The 17,512-nt window shown below is 31.2% G+C and overlaps 2 protein-coding genes across 2 annotated transcripts; one reads left to right on the top strand and one right to left on the bottom strand.

Moving 5' to 3' along the window:
* The first annotated feature begins 872 nt into the window (after positions 1-872).
* Positions 873-7,892, top strand: LOC114939118 (actin nucleation-promoting factor WAS). The gene is made up of 7 exons (XM_029313351.2): positions 873-1,661; positions 2,702-2,982; positions 3,065-3,349; positions 3,458-3,740; positions 4,837-5,232; positions 6,086-6,338; positions 7,380-7,892. Exons 1-6 carry the CDS (start codon positions 1,566-1,568, stop codon positions 6,332-6,334), a joined length of 1,590 nt encoding a protein of 529 aa, XP_029169184.1. The 5' UTR covers positions 873-1,565; the 3' UTR covers positions 6,335-6,338; positions 7,380-7,892.
* A 2,609-nt stretch (positions 7,893-10,501) lies between these two features.
* LOC146719797 (uncharacterized) lies at positions 10,502-13,013 on the bottom strand. The gene is made up of 2 exons (XM_085489510.1): positions 12,743-13,013; positions 10,502-12,631 (listed from the first exon to the last, which is right to left on the bottom strand). The coding sequence occupies exon 2, from the start codon at positions 11,754-11,756 to the stop codon at positions 11,304-11,306; it is 453 nt and encodes a 150-aa protein (XP_085345636.1). The 5' UTR covers positions 11,757-12,631; positions 12,743-13,013; the 3' UTR covers positions 10,502-11,303.
* Between the last annotated feature and the right edge of the window lie 4,499 nt (positions 13,014-17,512).

The following is a 17,512-nucleotide window of genomic DNA, read 5'->3' as shown; positions in this document are numbered from 1 at the left end:
ATAGCAAAAAAGTTCTTTAAAATAAATTAAAAAGTTTAAGCTATTTCTTATTCTAAACAATAAAATTTTTGAGGTAAAAAAATTTTAAATTGGCCAATTATAGATTACGATTTAATGGACACTTGAAGTGCGTAAAGTGCATGGTCACTACCCAAACAGCACACATATCCTAAAAACGTTCAGAGAACATTCTGAGGATGTTCGAATGTCCTCTGGATATCCTCTGAATATCTTTCGGATATGTTGTGCTATTAGGATATAACATAATCGACTCACGGATAGGCGTCCGTTTAATCGTATTCTGTAATTGGCCAATTTTAAATCTTTTTACCTCAAAAAATACTGTTTGGAATGAAAAATGGTAAAAATTTTTTTAATTTACTTTTTCGAGAAACTTTCTTTTTATGGTACTTTAATTCGTAAAATTCGGGACACCTTATATATATATATATATACATTTTTGTACACGTGGTATACGTATTAAATAAAAAATATTAATATACATATATTATATTATATAACAATTTTTGTATAATTTAAAGTTTAAAGTATATTTAATTATTCATTTAATTTTATTTAAATATATATTATTAGAAATTTTTTTTATGATAAATTATTTTCCATAAGTTTTATTTTTTTTATTATTTTTATTTTATAATATTATGTTAATTTTTTGTTATTTTTATACAAATATATTTATTTTATTTTCAATATTTATTTTCTTATTTTTTATATTTTTTGTGCAATCAATTTAATTTTCAGGGATGTTATTTTTGTAAATGAATATAAAATTATTGAAAATATTTTATAAATACAATTGATTTATTATTTCTTATTTTTTATTCATTTACAATTCTGAAAAAAAAAAAAAAAAAAAAGAAAACATATGGTCTTGAACTCTGATCTTCGTCGTATTCTGGTCTATCAATTGTGGATGTAGCACGGACATGAACTAAATTTGGCTCTTTTACCGACATCGAAAGTGGATGTGGCCATGTAGTTCCAGACGCTCGTAAAATGGATGTACGTGACGCTAGTGAGCAGCCTAGAAAAAGCGTTTGACGAAAAACGGCGGCGTGGCCTCTCTCATTCTTCTCTCTGGTTTGGGATATAGCCGGTGTAAGCAGGTTGCCCCGCAAAAAATAGAAAGCGCCCTCTTTTCTCCCTAGCCTAGGCGTAGGAAGAGAAAAGAACCGTCGTCTGGACGTGACACACGACTATAGTTTATGCCTAACCTATCTATTTCGCGACTTCTGTCAGTCGATATCTTCCGCTGCTGGATTTTTGGGTGGAACGGTATTTGTCATTGAAGAGCGAAGGAGCTTGATTCATCTGGGAGTCTCTTCATTTATTCGTACATTCATTTGAAGATATCTGTCTTTTTTTTTCTTTTTATTTCGCCGAGTCTCTCGTGTCATTGTGCGTTCACGATTTCGCGAATGGATGGATCAATGAGAGTTGATTTAACGACGACAAGGAGGAAAACGTTTTAAGTGCTGAAGAAGAGGGACAACTTTGAATTGAGTAATACTCTTTTGACGTTTCTAACCTTATTCGACGATAAGATGAAATCGGGCAACACGGACAAACACAGGGGCACGATACTCCTAAAATCGGAGGAAAATGAGCAGGTCTTTCAGCTGATAGGAAATCGATGCCAGGTGAGATAACCCCCATTTTTTATAAGGGTACTTAAGACATATAGGACGTCATATAACCTCAATACGAAGTTGAAGACGTTATTTCACCAACCAGTGATCAAACTGGAAAAACTCCCATAAGGATACTTAATATACCGTCAATTGATTATATATTTTAATTAATTATTTATTATTTATTATTATTTTATTATTTATTATTATTATTATTTATTATTTACTTATTATTTTTATTAGTATTTTATTATTATATATTATTTACTTAATTATTATTTATTTTAATAGTTATTTTAGATAACTCTTATATTTTTAGGTAGCTTCCTTTTTTTATACTAAAAGATATGTTCCAAAAAATACATCCTTTCCAAAGAAAATTGTATTCGATTTTCACATTTTTTTTCGTTTCAATTTTGTTTTCTGTTTATATGTGTTTGTGTGTATCTTCAGTAATATTTTTGACGGATTTATTATATTTTTGAGTTTTTATTAATGTTTTTGCAACTAAATGCATATTTTAAAGTTAAATATGCTCACATATTTATAACAAAACGTAGTTTGACATACAATTTTGAACAATTGCTTTTAAATATATTGAGAATATAATATTGAAAATGACAAAGCAAGTGTCGGGTGTAAAAAAACTTTAATTCTTTTTTGTTGTCATTAATTATATAAAACAACCATTTGAACTTACTAGCTTTAATTTATGAATAATTTATATATGAATAAAGCAAAAAATATATTTTATTTTTAATAATGTATCTAAATTATTCTAAACAATATATTAGACCGGTAATATTTTTAAATAGAACAGTAAATAAAAATGTGGTAATTCTTATATAAATTATTATGTGTTGTTATACAAAGTGATTGTATGTATAATTAGCTTAAGTAATTAGAGAAAAAAAGCAAAAATATTATAAACACTTTTATTAGATATTATGACTTAGATGATTAATTAATAACAAAACTTTGTTTTTTATACTTTTATAATTTTTTTAAACATACTTTTATCATACAGAATGTTTTGTTTTTGGTTTTAGTGCTTAGCAGCTGGTGTTATACAACTATATTTGACGGAACCTCCTTTACATAGAGATTGGATTAAAAAAAGTACAGGTATTATAACTCTGATAAGAGACAATCCAAGACGTAGTTTCTTCTTACGATTGTATTGCTTACAAAGAAAAGCAATGTTGTGGGAACACGAAGTTTACAATTCAATGGAATACAAAGCGCCAATGTCGTATTTTCATACATTTGAGGCGGAAGATTGTATGGCTGCATTTAATTTTGCGAGTGAGACTGAAGCCATTACATTAAGGTACGTTAATGGGATAAATAACGCTACAAACAAAAAAAAAAAACTGGAAGCATCTAGAATAATACAGATATTTTTTTTATAGAAATATACTTCTTGGTAAATTAAATGCTAAACGCCAGAGAAGACAAGAAAGAAAAGCAAAAGAAGTGCAACCTGGTGGCATGTTATCCTGGAAAAATCAAACTAGCCCGTCATCTTTTGCTATTACGTCAGGTTCACCGGGGAATTTATCGAATGGTGCGACTACAGTTGGTGTTAATAGAAGTGCTTCGAGTAGCTCAATGTACAAAACAAAGAAGAAAAAAAATGAGCAAGACCTTAAACGCAAATTAACAAAAGATGATATCAGTCTTCCTTCGAATTTCAGGTAGAGGTTATTTTTTAATTGATTTTTATTTTGTTTCATATCTATTATAGAGGTATATTTTAATATAATTAAAATATTGATTTTAAATTATTTTAATCCCTTTTATAGGCATGTGGCACACTTAGGATGGGATGTAAATAATAAAGGTTTGGAATTAGATTCTGTGGATTCGCAATTACAACAATTTTTCAATAATGCTGGTGTATCGGAACATGAACTTCAAGATAAAGGCACTCGAAAATTTATCTATGATTTTATTGAAAGGAATGGAGGTATGAGTGCAGTGCAAGAGGATATTCGGCCATTGGCTAATGTAAAAACTGCTAATCAGCCTCCCGCTCTTCCGCAAAGACAAGAATATCCTCCACCTGTTCCAGCGCGAACAATACCTGTGAGTTTTATTCTGATTTTAACTATGGTAATATGTATCACACATATTTTGCTGTATATTTCTGTATATTTTAATGATATCAAATCTTTGAGACACTGTTTCAATTCCTCAATTTGTACATTTAAGAAGAATGTGTCTTTTATTTCAAGTTGTTTTATAATGCATAAAGAAATTTATTGTGAAAGTCAGAAAATCACACATATCCTCTCTGTCAATTTTATTATATTATTAATATACATTAATATACGATTTCATATAATATTTTATATTAATATACTATTATTATAGTTATAATATATATATAGTATATTGTATTATATTAATATACATTAATATATGATTTCATATATTATTTAATATTAATATACTATTATTATAGTATATTATAATTATTATAATATATAGTATATATATTGATATAAATATATATATTATAATATATTACATATATTAGTGTGCATTATTTGAATATACTATATGTACATATACTATATGTTATATATACTACGTTATGTACTATATCAGTGCTCGGAATTAGTTGCTCTTTTCGAGCCGATTTCGCGAGCGACGGGGTGGATCTCCCCACTACCGTCGAGGCTCGACGGCGGAGTCGTCGTTACTCCGGGCAACGCTATATCTCAGGAGCGTCGCTAAACATGTTAAGTTGTACCTTCCGCCAAATCGTCATTATTATTACATAATTTATATTTTTGTTAAATAATAACTAAATATTAAGTTAATATTAAGTTAATATTCAGTTATTATTTAACAAAAATATAAATTATGTAATAATAATGACGATTTGGCGGAAGGTACAACTTAACATGTTTAGCGACGCTCCTGAGATATAGCGTTGCCCGGAGTAACGACGACTCCGCCGTCGAGCCTCGACGGTAGTGGGGAGATCTACCCCGTCGCTCGCGAAATCGGCTCGAAAAGAGCAACTAATTCCGAGCACTGTACTATATTATAGTATAGTATACTATACTGTACTATAATATATTATATATTACAATATATTTTCTATATTAAAATGTACTATTTAACATATAATTAAAATAAATATAAAAATATTATTTATACAAATGTATTTTAGCATCAAACACGAAGTGCTCCGCCTTTGCCTCCAAATCGTTTGAGCGTGTCTTCTTCTCCATCACCAAGCATGCCACCTAGCTTACCCGTGAACACGTCTTCGAATACAGTGTCTAATGCTCCATCAGTGCACAGAACCTTACCATCAAGACCGCCGCCACCTAATATAAGTACAGTTCTTCCAACTCTTCCTCCACCTCCGCCTCCGCCACCACCGACTCTTCCCTCGAGAATCAATTCGAACACTTCTATACCTCCACCACCACCTTTACCGGACACGAATAATACCAACAGCATAACAATCAACACCAACGCTACCAATAATAACAACGAAGAGTCCATTGTTGATCTTAGACCGATGCTCATGGAATCTATTAGAAGTGGTACAACTCTAAGGGTGCGTAATATGCTCATGGAAGTGAAGGATAGAAATCAGTTTGTTGTATTCAAATTAATTTTTTTCTTAGACTTTTTTGCTAAATTTAATATAGTTATGTAGAGAGAAATCAACTGATAGATTTTTTTAATTTTATTGCGAATTTATCAACTTTATAAAAAATAAATTACATTAAATAATTTATTTTTAATTTAAATTACGCTGTATGTAAAATTTTCAATGTTCTCTTAAAAGGCTGTATTTTTTTAACAATTATATTTGACTATTTAATTTCTTTCTACATAATTATATTTAGTTTTTGTATTTTTTCTTTTCTACATTTATTCTATTTATAATTTATCTTAATTCTATCTATAATTTATTTATATTTTATCTTATTTTAGTTTATTATCATAAAAGAATTAATTTGTTCTATATTTATTTGAATTTTTGTGATTACTATTTTGTTCTTCATATAGAATCAAAATTGTACATTATGATCAGTATCTATATAAATAATGAATCTTTTAATTTTGTAAAACATTCAAACACACACACACACACACATTTTTATTAGAAATTAGAAAAAATAAGATTTTTTGCTATACTTTTTGCTTTTGTATATGTTTACTTTCTAAAGATTAAAATATCCTCCTTTTCTAAGCAAAAGTTACAAGTAAAATTATATAATTAGTCAAATATATTAATTTTAAAATATTGTGGAAATGAAATAGGAAATAGAATAATGAGATATATAAAATACAAAGAAACTTCTCGAATTACATTTTTCCATTTCCAACTGTTAACTCATATTTTAGTGTGAAAAAAGAAGCATTAAAGTCTTTTTTTATAATATGTTAATTTTGCTTTTTAGAAAGTTAATAAAACGGAAACAAAGTCGCCGGTGATTGAGGATTCGAGAGGGGAATTACTCCGGCAAATACGCGAGGGCATCGAATTGAAACCTGTTCCAAACGAAGTAAAATCGAATACGGGACCTGCGCCTCGTGGCGGCCTGGCCGATGCGTTATCCAGGGCTCTAGCCGAACGTTCTCGTGCAATTCATAGCGAAAGCGAAGATTCGACTAGTGATACCACTGATGATGATGAGTGGGACGATTAGATTGGTAAGCAAATTTTTATTTTTATATTTTTTATATATTTAAAAAATTAAAAAAAATTTTTTTAATTAAAAAAATTTTTTTTACACCTTTTAATCGCATGAAAATCTCTTGTACTTTTACTTCGTATTTATTCTTTAAATTAACAAAGGCGCACAATAATGTTTCAGATAAATATATACTAGTAGATTACAAAATAAAATGTACTTTCTACTGTGATATACATATTATTAATAAAAACATTAACAAAGTTAATTATAAATATGTTATGTGCAAATAACTTTGAATTTTTTAATATTCAAAAAAGTATAAATTAGATATAAAAATATTTAAAGGAAGTATTGGTTAGATTCCTTGATTAAAAAATAAAAGTTTTACACACTTATTGTTAGAGCAGGTAAGGGTAGATTATAATATTTTATAGTATTATAATTAATATTTTGCAAAAGAGAGAATATTATAATATTGTAACATAATAATGTTAATTCAATTCTATATAAATGTCAGCAATTATTCTTTCTTTAACACTATTTTGATTGTATAATCACTTCTTTAATAATATTATTCTTTTAAATATATATATATTTGAAATATTTCTGCTATAAAGTTTATTTCAAAATGTCTATATGTAACCATTTAAATTTAAATTTGAAATTATTTTTTACTTCAAGTACTTCATAAAGTCAATTAGATTTTTTTAAATGGGATAATATGTTTATTTATAATATTATATTTTTTATTATTTGGTTATTTATAAATTCAATAATAATTACAAGCAAATATAATCTTTTGTTTATAATTTTTAAATAAAATAAAATTATTTTTAAATTAAATTAAAATATAATCAGCAGAAAAAATGCAGTTTGTTTATTAAGCATAATTATTGATTAATTAACTTTATTTATTGTGTATTACATGTTTTATTCTGACTCGATATAATCGATTTTATGATTTTAATATTATTCTGAATTGATCTAATCAATTTAATAATTTTAATTTCTTCTATATTGCTCTTTTTTTAATATATTTTATTATTATATGATTTAGATATCGAAAAATATGGAAATTCAACAGCAAGAGAAGTCATCAGAAGAATAAAGCAAGGCTTAAAATATACTTTTGCCGCTATGGAGAAATCCTAGTCAGAAGAAAATAATAATATTAATTATTATATATTTTATTATATATTTTATACAATTTCATATCTAAACTATATCTATTATCCAAACTGGATTTATATGTTTTCTTTCATATTTACATTGTTTGACTAGTATATATAGTATGTATATCATATTATTACATTTATAAAATTCTAATATATCATTACTATATCCAAATAAATAGGAAAAAATGATTTGTAACAACAACAAGATATAATAATAATAGCAAAATAAGCTCATGTTTGTTGGTAAATAAATAATACATAAATAATAATAAAAAAATAATACAACAGAATGTAAATTACAAAAAATATGAAAATTGCATATGTTTGGATAAAGAAATGCAAATAATAAAGTATTAGAAGATGTAACAAATATATCACTTTGCATATATGATCAATAGTGCATTTCTTATTAGTTACAATGTAATAATTATAAACTTTAGATTTATGTTTTTTTGCAGATTAGAAAAAATTTTTTTATATTTCTACATGAAATAATAGTATACAATGTGTTTTTAAAATATTTCTATGTTAAATATTATACATATAATCTCTTTAAAAGAGATAGAAATAAATAAGATTAGTTATAAAAAAGAAGATTATATATTTTTGATCAATTTTGAATATTTTTCTAATATAATAAATATTTTATATACAAGAATAATAATTCTAGATAAATGAATAAATTAAAAATCTCATGAATTATAAATTAAAATAGGAGAAATACAAATTTATTAAAATTTATTAAAAATTTGCTAGAATTTATTTGATTGTACTTTAATTTGCTTTAATTACACATTTTTTATAACATATAAGATATTTATAAACGTGAATATATTGTCAAAATTTCATTGTAAAAAGTTAATTATTTTGAAAAAAATCAAATTGATTAAACTTTAAATTGATCAAAGATTATTTGCAGAGTTTGGCGCGCGCGATACTTTTGCAATGTATAATTTTTTGTATAATTGTATTTTATTAATTTCGAAATGATTTTTATTTATGATATTAAATTGAAAAAAATATTTTAAATATAAAACTAATCTTATTTAAAAACAATATTTCTTAACATTTCTAGAATAATTGGCATAATCCTAGATTAATTTGGGCAAGCTGAAAATTTATATTACATATAATAGTGCATGTTATAGATATGTAAAATAATGTGTTTGTATATAAAATTTTATTTAAAATTTTTGAAATTATTTTAAGAAATGAAAGGATACATGTAGTCTATGCTTCAATGTATTGAAATTAAAGACATAATTCAATATCTTGATATCATTTCTAAAAATAAGTTAATTTTATCAATATTAGTTAGCACAATCGTGTTTAATTCTGCTTTTTTCGCTTATATGTAACCATAATAATAATGATATAATAAAAAGAAATAAATGATAAACGAAATTATAATGCTGGAAGTAATGAACGTTTGTGAAATTACTTCTCATGTGTTCATAAATTCAAACAATGATAAAGCTATATTGTCAAAATTAAACTTGTTATATATGAAATTATACACACACACACACAAACACACACACACACACGCACACGCACACACACACACACACACACACACACACACACACACACACACACACACACACACACAATTACTATTAAATATATATTAAAATGATTTATATTATTTATTTAATAATTTTACACCTATTATTTCGCAATTAAAAGTTAAGCCTTATATACTAACTATTTGCATGCATATTGTTTTTTAAAGGTTTCTGTTTCTTCTTGGTAGCCATATTAAATTATATATATAATAAAAATATATCCGCGATTAGCTCTTATTGCCTGTCTTACACTTTAAATTTATATATTTATATTACAGAGCCTTGTTAAACTCTTAACTTATACATGCTGGCTTAAAAGCGTTTGTTTATCAACATTATTATATATATAGCAGAGAAAAAGTATAGAATCGAAAGGATCTGAATAGCTCAGTTGGAAGAGCAGTCGCCCGGCAAGCGAAAGGTCTCGGGTTCGATTCCCGATTCAGCGACTTTCGGATCTATATTTTTCTCTTGCATTTATTTATTTCCGTAGGGAGGTTAAAGGATTATTGAAATTAAATCTCAAATATGAGATTATTTCATATTTTAAAATCTTGGCCGTGACTAAGTAAAATTTGGTGCCTTGTGCACAGATATTTAATTCTAACGAAAAATTTAGTTTTGTTGGGATAACGCACTGTCTTCCGCGATTGGCTCTTATTGCCTGTCTTACACTTTAAATTTATATATTTATAAAAATATATGTATAATAAGGATTTTGCTAGAAGATTCGTTTGACAAGCGTATATCTATATTCGACGGTGGATTTTTATGCAGAGGACATAAAAAGCTTATTTTCGGTTTAGTTTATATAAGTGATTATGTCAAATTAAAAAGTATAAAATGTCTCCCAACTATTCACTTTTTGACCATTTTACCGTTATATAAACGCAGAATATTGTAAGGAATTAATGGATATAAAAAATATAATTCTATTTTCAAAAAAAAATTTATGGTGACATTAATTTTTTTATAAAAATTTTTTTCCAATTTTTTATTACGTAAAATAAATTAATTTTTACTGTATAAACATTTTTATATTTGTAGAAAAATTTCAAAAATTATGCAGATCTTTTATACTAAACACCTTGTATACAGGGTGTTCTGTAACTCGCGCCCTACCCGTCAGGTGCAGGTAGAACAGATCAAACTGAGTAAAAAAGTCCTTTATTGTTTTGCGATTTTCTCAATAATAAAGAAGAAATTAATTACTAAAGTTCGGCCAATCCACGCGAATAGTAGCGCGCGGGGAAAAGGGACAGCCCACTGTCACTGGTGCTGTGTATAACAGTCAGGGAGTCGATTGTGTAACTTTTTCTAAAGTAAAAATGTGAAAAGTGAAAATTTTCTTCCAATTACACATCGATTTCATTTGAAAATGAATGCGTAATTAGTGTAAATTTTTCACTTTTTACGTTTTCACTTTTTCGAAAAAGTTACACAATCGACCCCCAGATGATTCTAGAGATTCGTTTAGGTCGGCCTCCTTTACGAACGCATACAATGCCTTGACTAATCTCGTGCAACAAGAAAATACTATATCATTGACATCCAATGAAGTTAATGTACCAAATTTGAACAGTTTAGTGATCAGCTTGATTGAATGTATAGATTATCCGGACAAAGAAAAAAAATATGGTTCACATCTTGTCTTTCGAATCTGCATTGGCAGCCCGGATTGTCTATTATATGCTTTTCCCATAAGTGCATATTGTATTAACGGTATGTTGAGTTCTGAGTCTTGAAATTAAAGTAATAATTGATCTAGGTAATTCTTCTTTAATCTCGATAAACCAAGGTGTTAAAAGTGGTTCTTCAATTCTATTGAAGTATCTGTTTATAGTTGTTTTTATTCAGTAATATATCAGCTGCTTTACTTTTTGCCAAATTTTTGAACTTTGAGTATAAATTAGTGTAATGACATTTACAGGTGAGGAATGGATTCGAAAGATGCAGAAATTGTTTGGCCGCTAAGTCCGCCAATTCATTCCCCGGGATTCCACAGTGTCCAGGGATCCAAACCAGTCTTATTGAGATTAACCTTTCTAGGCATTGTAGATAATATTATGAGTGTTTTTGTTAACCTTATGGTGGGATAAACTTGTAAGAACGCTACGAGCATCTGAAAAATAATTGATCTCGTTACTCTTCTCCTAAGAATACATTGCAACGCTTTTTCTATTGCTGAAGCTTCTGCATCAAATATAGTGCAATTGTTATTAATACGGTTTTTTATATTTATGTCATTCTCAGGTGATACCACCGTGAATCCACTTTACACTGTTCGCCCTCCCTCTGGCGGGAACCATCCGTGTACAAAGCTAGTTCGATATTCTGCTCCTTCAGAAACTTATCAAAGGTTAACACAATGCCGCTATTTTTAAAGTCGATACATTCCAAGCCGAACTCGGTGTCAATGTTTGGGATGAAATGATTAATGCAATATGGATAATTTAGAAAACCTGGTAAAGTGTTTCTCTCAATTTGATCAAAGAAATTGTGATTACCCACAAAAGTATCCACCATAACACCAAAGGATGGAGGAAGTCCGACTTCTTCATAAGCCGATTTTAAGGCCATCAGTAAAAGATATAGTGGATGTGATGTACGCGCCAATATTCTGCATAGAAATTTTTCTAGTAAGAACTGCCATTTAGTGATTAGAGGTTGTTCTTCGTAAATCCAGAACATTGGTAGATGTAGTGCGCATTAGGCCTAGTATCACTCTTAGTGCTACAAATTGTAGCCTATTTATTTTGAGTTGAAGTTTGTGAGATAATGGATGAAAAATCTGACATCCCCATTCGAGCACCGACCTACTGTTAATAGATCGTTGGGTGCGCTTCCCAACGAATTCCTGCTATCGCTTTTAAAGCATTAATTCTAGGGATGATTCTATTTCTTAATCTGCTAATGTGTGACTTTCATTCGAATTCAGGATCTATATAAATCCCTAGAAACCTAGGAGACCAAGAGCAGGCTATGTCTTCGCCAAGAGCGTTTAATAGGAAATTACTTCTTCGAAGTGATAATCGCAGATTTCTTGTTTTTTGATTTGCGAAGATCGTAAAAAAGGGCTTAGAAGGAGATATTGCTAATCCCAATTTACCGAGGAATAGTTTTACCATTCAGGGCTATGTTAAGCTGATCGCTAATATTGTTCAACGACTGATGTGAACAAAACAGGACGATGTCATCAGCGTATATTAAAATGTTGACCGGCAAAGAAAGACAGACCTCGATTAAGGCTACACATATATTAAACAAAATCGGGCTCAATATCGAAGGCCCGGGAAGTGCTTCTTTTTGCAGTGAGAGTCCTGCTATATATACTATCAGGTCGCGTCTACGCGTCATTGATTTAATATATTAGATAATCTTCCCCGGAATACCGCACTTGTCCAATAATACTCACAGCACCTCCGGCACAATGTTGTCAAATGCTCCTATTAAGTCCAGGAAAAGAACGTCCGTATATTTTCTCTCCAGGTTGTTTTTCCTAATGAGTCACCAAAGTGGCAACGCTATTCATACACGAATGACCCCGTCGAAATCCGAACTGAAAACTAGGGAGGATGCCATTATTTTCGACCCACCATTTAATACGCCTATGTAGTAATTTTTCAAAGATTTTTTGCAAGTTATTCAATATAATTAAGTTATACCACTCTTCTGACCTGGCTTAGGAATAAAAAGCACATAGTATTCATTCCAATATTTTGGATATTTATTTTTATGGAACATTAGATTGAGTAGTCTGAAGATTAGAGAGTGCAATTCAAATAAGAATTTTTTAATTATCTTATTAGATATTAGGTCAGTACCGGGAGAGGACTTAGATTTCAAGGAAGAGATAGCTGCATTATACTCAGATCTAGAGAACAAATGCAGCATAAGGCCGGGTCTACAATAGGTGTAGTAAGCTCTAAGCCTCAAGAAATCGATCAATTACAGTCGATTATTCCTCTCATTCTTGACTGTGATTGGTGAATTTCTTAAAGCATAGAGCTTGCTACACCTGTTGTAGATCCGGCCTAAAGGATTGATCAGTTGGCTCAAGATGAAAAGATAAATTAAATAAATAATTCATCTAAATCGATACTTAACTTGGTTTTTATATGGGAGCGATTTTTTCAAATGCCTCATTAAACTTATCTTCCGAAAAGAGGTTGTAGTTATTTTTTGTTCCAGAAAAAGAGCGGATATATCTCCAGACTTTAGCAATAGGGGTGTTAATATTCAAAGATGAAAAAAATTCTCGAAATTTATTTTTTTTTTTTTGAAAATTTTATTAGTTTGTTTACTATATGTAGTATCGGGACTCCTCCATAACGCATAAGTGGGTGATGCGGAGAAGGTTGAGCAGAGGGCCTAGGTAGCTTAATGGTTAGAGCAGTCGCCCGGCAAGCGGAAGGTTCCGGGTTCGAGTTCCGGTCTAGTCACCCGAAGGCCCGATTCTTTTTCGCGGATCCCACATATATATAATGTAGCGTTGTAAATTTTCCATATTAGGGTGTGCCTTATATCTTCTGAAATAAGCACTCTTATTCTTCATGACCTCATAGCATTCGCTATCCCACCAAAAGGCAGGAGTTTTGTGCCTTGTTTTGAAATTAGCCTGTTTCCCAACCCCTGAAGACAAAAGAGCACTATAGAATTAGAAATCAATTCTGAGTATGTTTTATCTACGAGGTGTGGCAATAAAGAAACCGGACTCATGCTCTAATCCTTTATTGAAAAAAAATCAGACAATTAAAATGTTGTCCCCTTCAATGTAGTCCCTTTCCCGATCCCTACACGGCTCCATGCGAATTTTCCATTTTTGGAAGCAGTGCTGCAGGTCTTCTTGTGTTATGCTGTTCAAGAGTTGCGTCGCTTTTTTTCACTGCATCCACGGACTCGAATCTGGTTCATTTGAGCGCAGATTTGACTTTCGGGAAGAAAAAAAAGTCACACGGTGCTAGATCCGGCGAGTACGGTGGATGTTCCATCACTGGAATGTTGTTTTTCGTCAACTGCGCTCAAATGAACCAGATTTGAGTCCGTGGATGCAGTGAAAAAAAGCGACGCAATTCTTGAACAGCATAACACAAGAAGACCTACAGCACTGCTTCTAAAAATGGAAAATTCGCGTGAAGCGGTGTAGGGATCGGGAAGGGGACTACATTGAAGGGGACATTTTAATTGTCTGATTTTTTTTCAATAAAGGATTAGAGCATGAGTCCAGTTTTTTTATTGCCACACCTCGTACATTGTGCATATCTAGGGAAAAGTCTTCCACAAATTCAATGTAGTTTCTACGGAATGTATTCCAGCATATTTCAGAGATAGAAAGAATACGTAGAAAACATCCGCGTATGGCTCTTTACGCCTTTCTTATGATTTAGATTTATATTTATATTACAGAGCCGTTATTGAACCTTAGTTAATTTTATTAATCATAAGTTACAATAATAAATATAGATATAGATAGGGAGTTAGATATGCAAATAAATGATCAGGAAGCCAAGTATTAGATAATTATACCACGGTAATGTCCTAATATTGATTATAGTAAATTAGTTAATAAGTAAATATTTATATTGATTATTGTTAAGAATCTCATTGTCCGCCATTTCAAAATGTCGCGTCACGGACGATATTAATTCGGGCAGCGTCGGCTCTTATCAAGCGCCTTCGGCGATATCAAGCGAGATCCTGCGAGCAGGCCGCCACCAGTCTGTCGTCTCCTAGCCGGCGTACCGCGTGCGACACATTTCACGCATTACGCAATTGTATTTTGCATCTCGTGCAACCGTTTGGAAGTGTATTCTTGGATAATAAATTACATTAACCCAAACTGAGAGGAAACGCATCATTATTTTCCTCGGCCACGTAGCTACGAAGCACTCCTCCCGCGGCAGAAACGTGGCTTATACGCAACAATTATAAAATTATGAGAGACTGTATTCTTATTTATGTATACATTGCACTTTTAAGGAGAGAGTTGCCTATTTCTAACATTATCTCCTGTTGTAATGTGTTTAATATTGAGTATTTTTTCTTACATTCTTGAATCCAATTGTTTAATATCTCCGGGAAAGGATTAAGGGATTTATAATTAAAAGTAGAAGTACTCTGACTTCCTATATTATTGCTTTTAGGTTTTGACGTATTATTCCTCTGAAAATTCCCTGACTTTGAATGTAAGTATTTATAAGTACTATGATCCACTGTGTTCATTGATAAAGAGGGATCACTATACAAACGGGGCCTGTTGCACTTTTTTTTGATACAGCTTACCCGCATCCTCTGAAGCCAATGATGGAAGAGGTGTAAAAACAGGGGGAAACTGAGAAGAGATAATGGAGGATATATGAGCTTTTCTAGAAGAGAAGGCCGAAGTTATAAATGGGAGTGAAGGAGGGGGAATTGACGAAAAGAAAGAGGGGGAACTGAGGAAAAGAAGGAGGGGGAACTGAGGAAAAGAAAGAGGGGGACGAAGAAACATAAAGGGAACCCACCTGACCATGTAATGCTATTTCTGAGTTTCTCCTATTTTTTGTATAACCAGCCTTGAAAGGCTTCTGACTATTTACATTGGTTGGTATGAAATCATGGAGAGTGGGAACGAGGACTCCTGAAGGGGGTCGAGACCAACTTCCCTGAGGATTTTCTATACCTCTGTCCAGTAGGGCTTTGACCTCTAAAGGTGATATTTTATTATAGGCGACTAGCTTATTTATCTTCTTTTGTTTATATCGGATGTAGAGCTGGATGCCTCATGATCCACGCTATCCAACTTACTTCTAACGCAGTTGATGCATCGAGGACTCTCAGATCTACACTTCTTCGTCTTTGTCTTCTGTATTGGCTGCTTGAGCAAGAGCTCATACACCATTCACACGTCTTTTGATGTTTGTGGATATTAGTTATTAAATGTGGACAATATTTGATTAAGCAATGTGTTTTCTTTATCTTCTGTATGTATAGATTTCCAATTTTGTAATTAATAAAATCAGCTGTTGATTCCAGAGTTGTTAGAAAGGCCAGTTCGATATATCCAATTCAATCATTGAGTTACAAAATAAATCTTTTTTATCCTCTCGATATATTGACTCTTAATTGTTTTTACAAATTGATGAAGTCTGTTGTAGATTTTTGAATTGTCAGAAAAGGCCAATTTGGGAATGTCCAGTTCAATTGTTGGGTCTATAAGAAGGATAGAGGAAATGAGCTCGTTGGACATCTCTTCAGAGTCAGGATAGTCAAAGAAGAGATGATTTAAATCTTGGAAAGAATGTCCGCAAGGACATTCAGGAGAGGCGACTATGTTTTTCTCCCATAGATGACCGTTAACAGCAACATGATGAGATCTGATTCTAGATATCAGAACTATAATCGGATGCATTAGATTAGCAAACTTTTTATATCACGGAGGAGAAAGTATCGAATTAATTATTTAAAATGTCTTCCGTCCTTTTTACGGCTCTGATTTTTTTAAATATCAATAGCATCATCCTTGGCCATTGCTTTAAATTTTGAGTACAAGTTGGTATAATGATGTAGGAATAAATTTATTTTATAAATTTTTATATCGCGCAAATATATGATCAAAGCGATTATAAAAGTGTTTTTTCAACCGATTATTTGCTTAATACAAATTCTGTCAGTATAAGCGGCAAGCAAACAAAACATTGTAAGTCGACCTGTGTATTGTGTGAAAAGACAAACTTGAAAATAAAATTTACGATTAGCCTGACGAGCTCGAAAAAACAAAGAGATGATTGAGAAGGTTCGAGACGAATTTAAGGGCGAACAGAAGGAGATAAATAAACTGGAAAACAGTCGGAAGGAACAGTGCTCGCACGATTTTTATAGCAGTAACATTATATTAGATTGTATATTAAATAATTTCTTCAAGTATATAAGAGATTCTTTCTATCGGCTGCTTCATTTTTCCCACAATTTTGGGGGCTCAGCCGGGATGGTTGACGCTGCGGGGAGCGGTAAACGGTCGCAATTTTTGAATCTTGTTCGAAATTGACCTACGAGAGGGAATGGCGAGTGCCGAGAGAGATGCAAACGAGTTCACTGTCAATGAATTGAAAGAAATATTGCGAGAATTGGGCCTGGCGACTACTGGCGTGAAAAGTGAATTGATAGCCAGATTCTTTGAGAAGGACCCAGCGGATGGATGGATGTCACGGGTGCTGAGCGAGGAAGAGGAGAGACGAGATGAGGCTCGCGAAGATTGCGAAGAAACGGGCGAATCGAACGCCGATGATCGTGATGTCGAGTATTTGCGGAGAAATGGAGTTGTGCCGGAGAGAGAAACAATTGATGGAGCGTGAACTGCAGTTGATGCGGCAGGAGAACGAGCTATTGAGACGGGCACAAAATGTGGACAGCGAGAGAGACGACTCGGTGACGAGGAGTCCGGTGATCTCCCACGAGTCGAGCACAAC

The sequence above is a fragment of the Nylanderia fulva genome, unplaced genomic scaffold, assembly GCF_048542155.1.
Source record: "Nylanderia fulva isolate GAGA-0341 unplaced genomic scaffold, ASM4854215v1 Scaffold86, whole genome shotgun sequence".
NCBI lineage: Eukaryota > Metazoa > Arthropoda > Insecta > Hymenoptera > Formicidae > Nylanderia > Nylanderia fulva.
The sequence above is the reverse complement of the archived record's forward strand: the minus strand, read 5'-3'. Positions and strand labels throughout refer to the sequence as shown.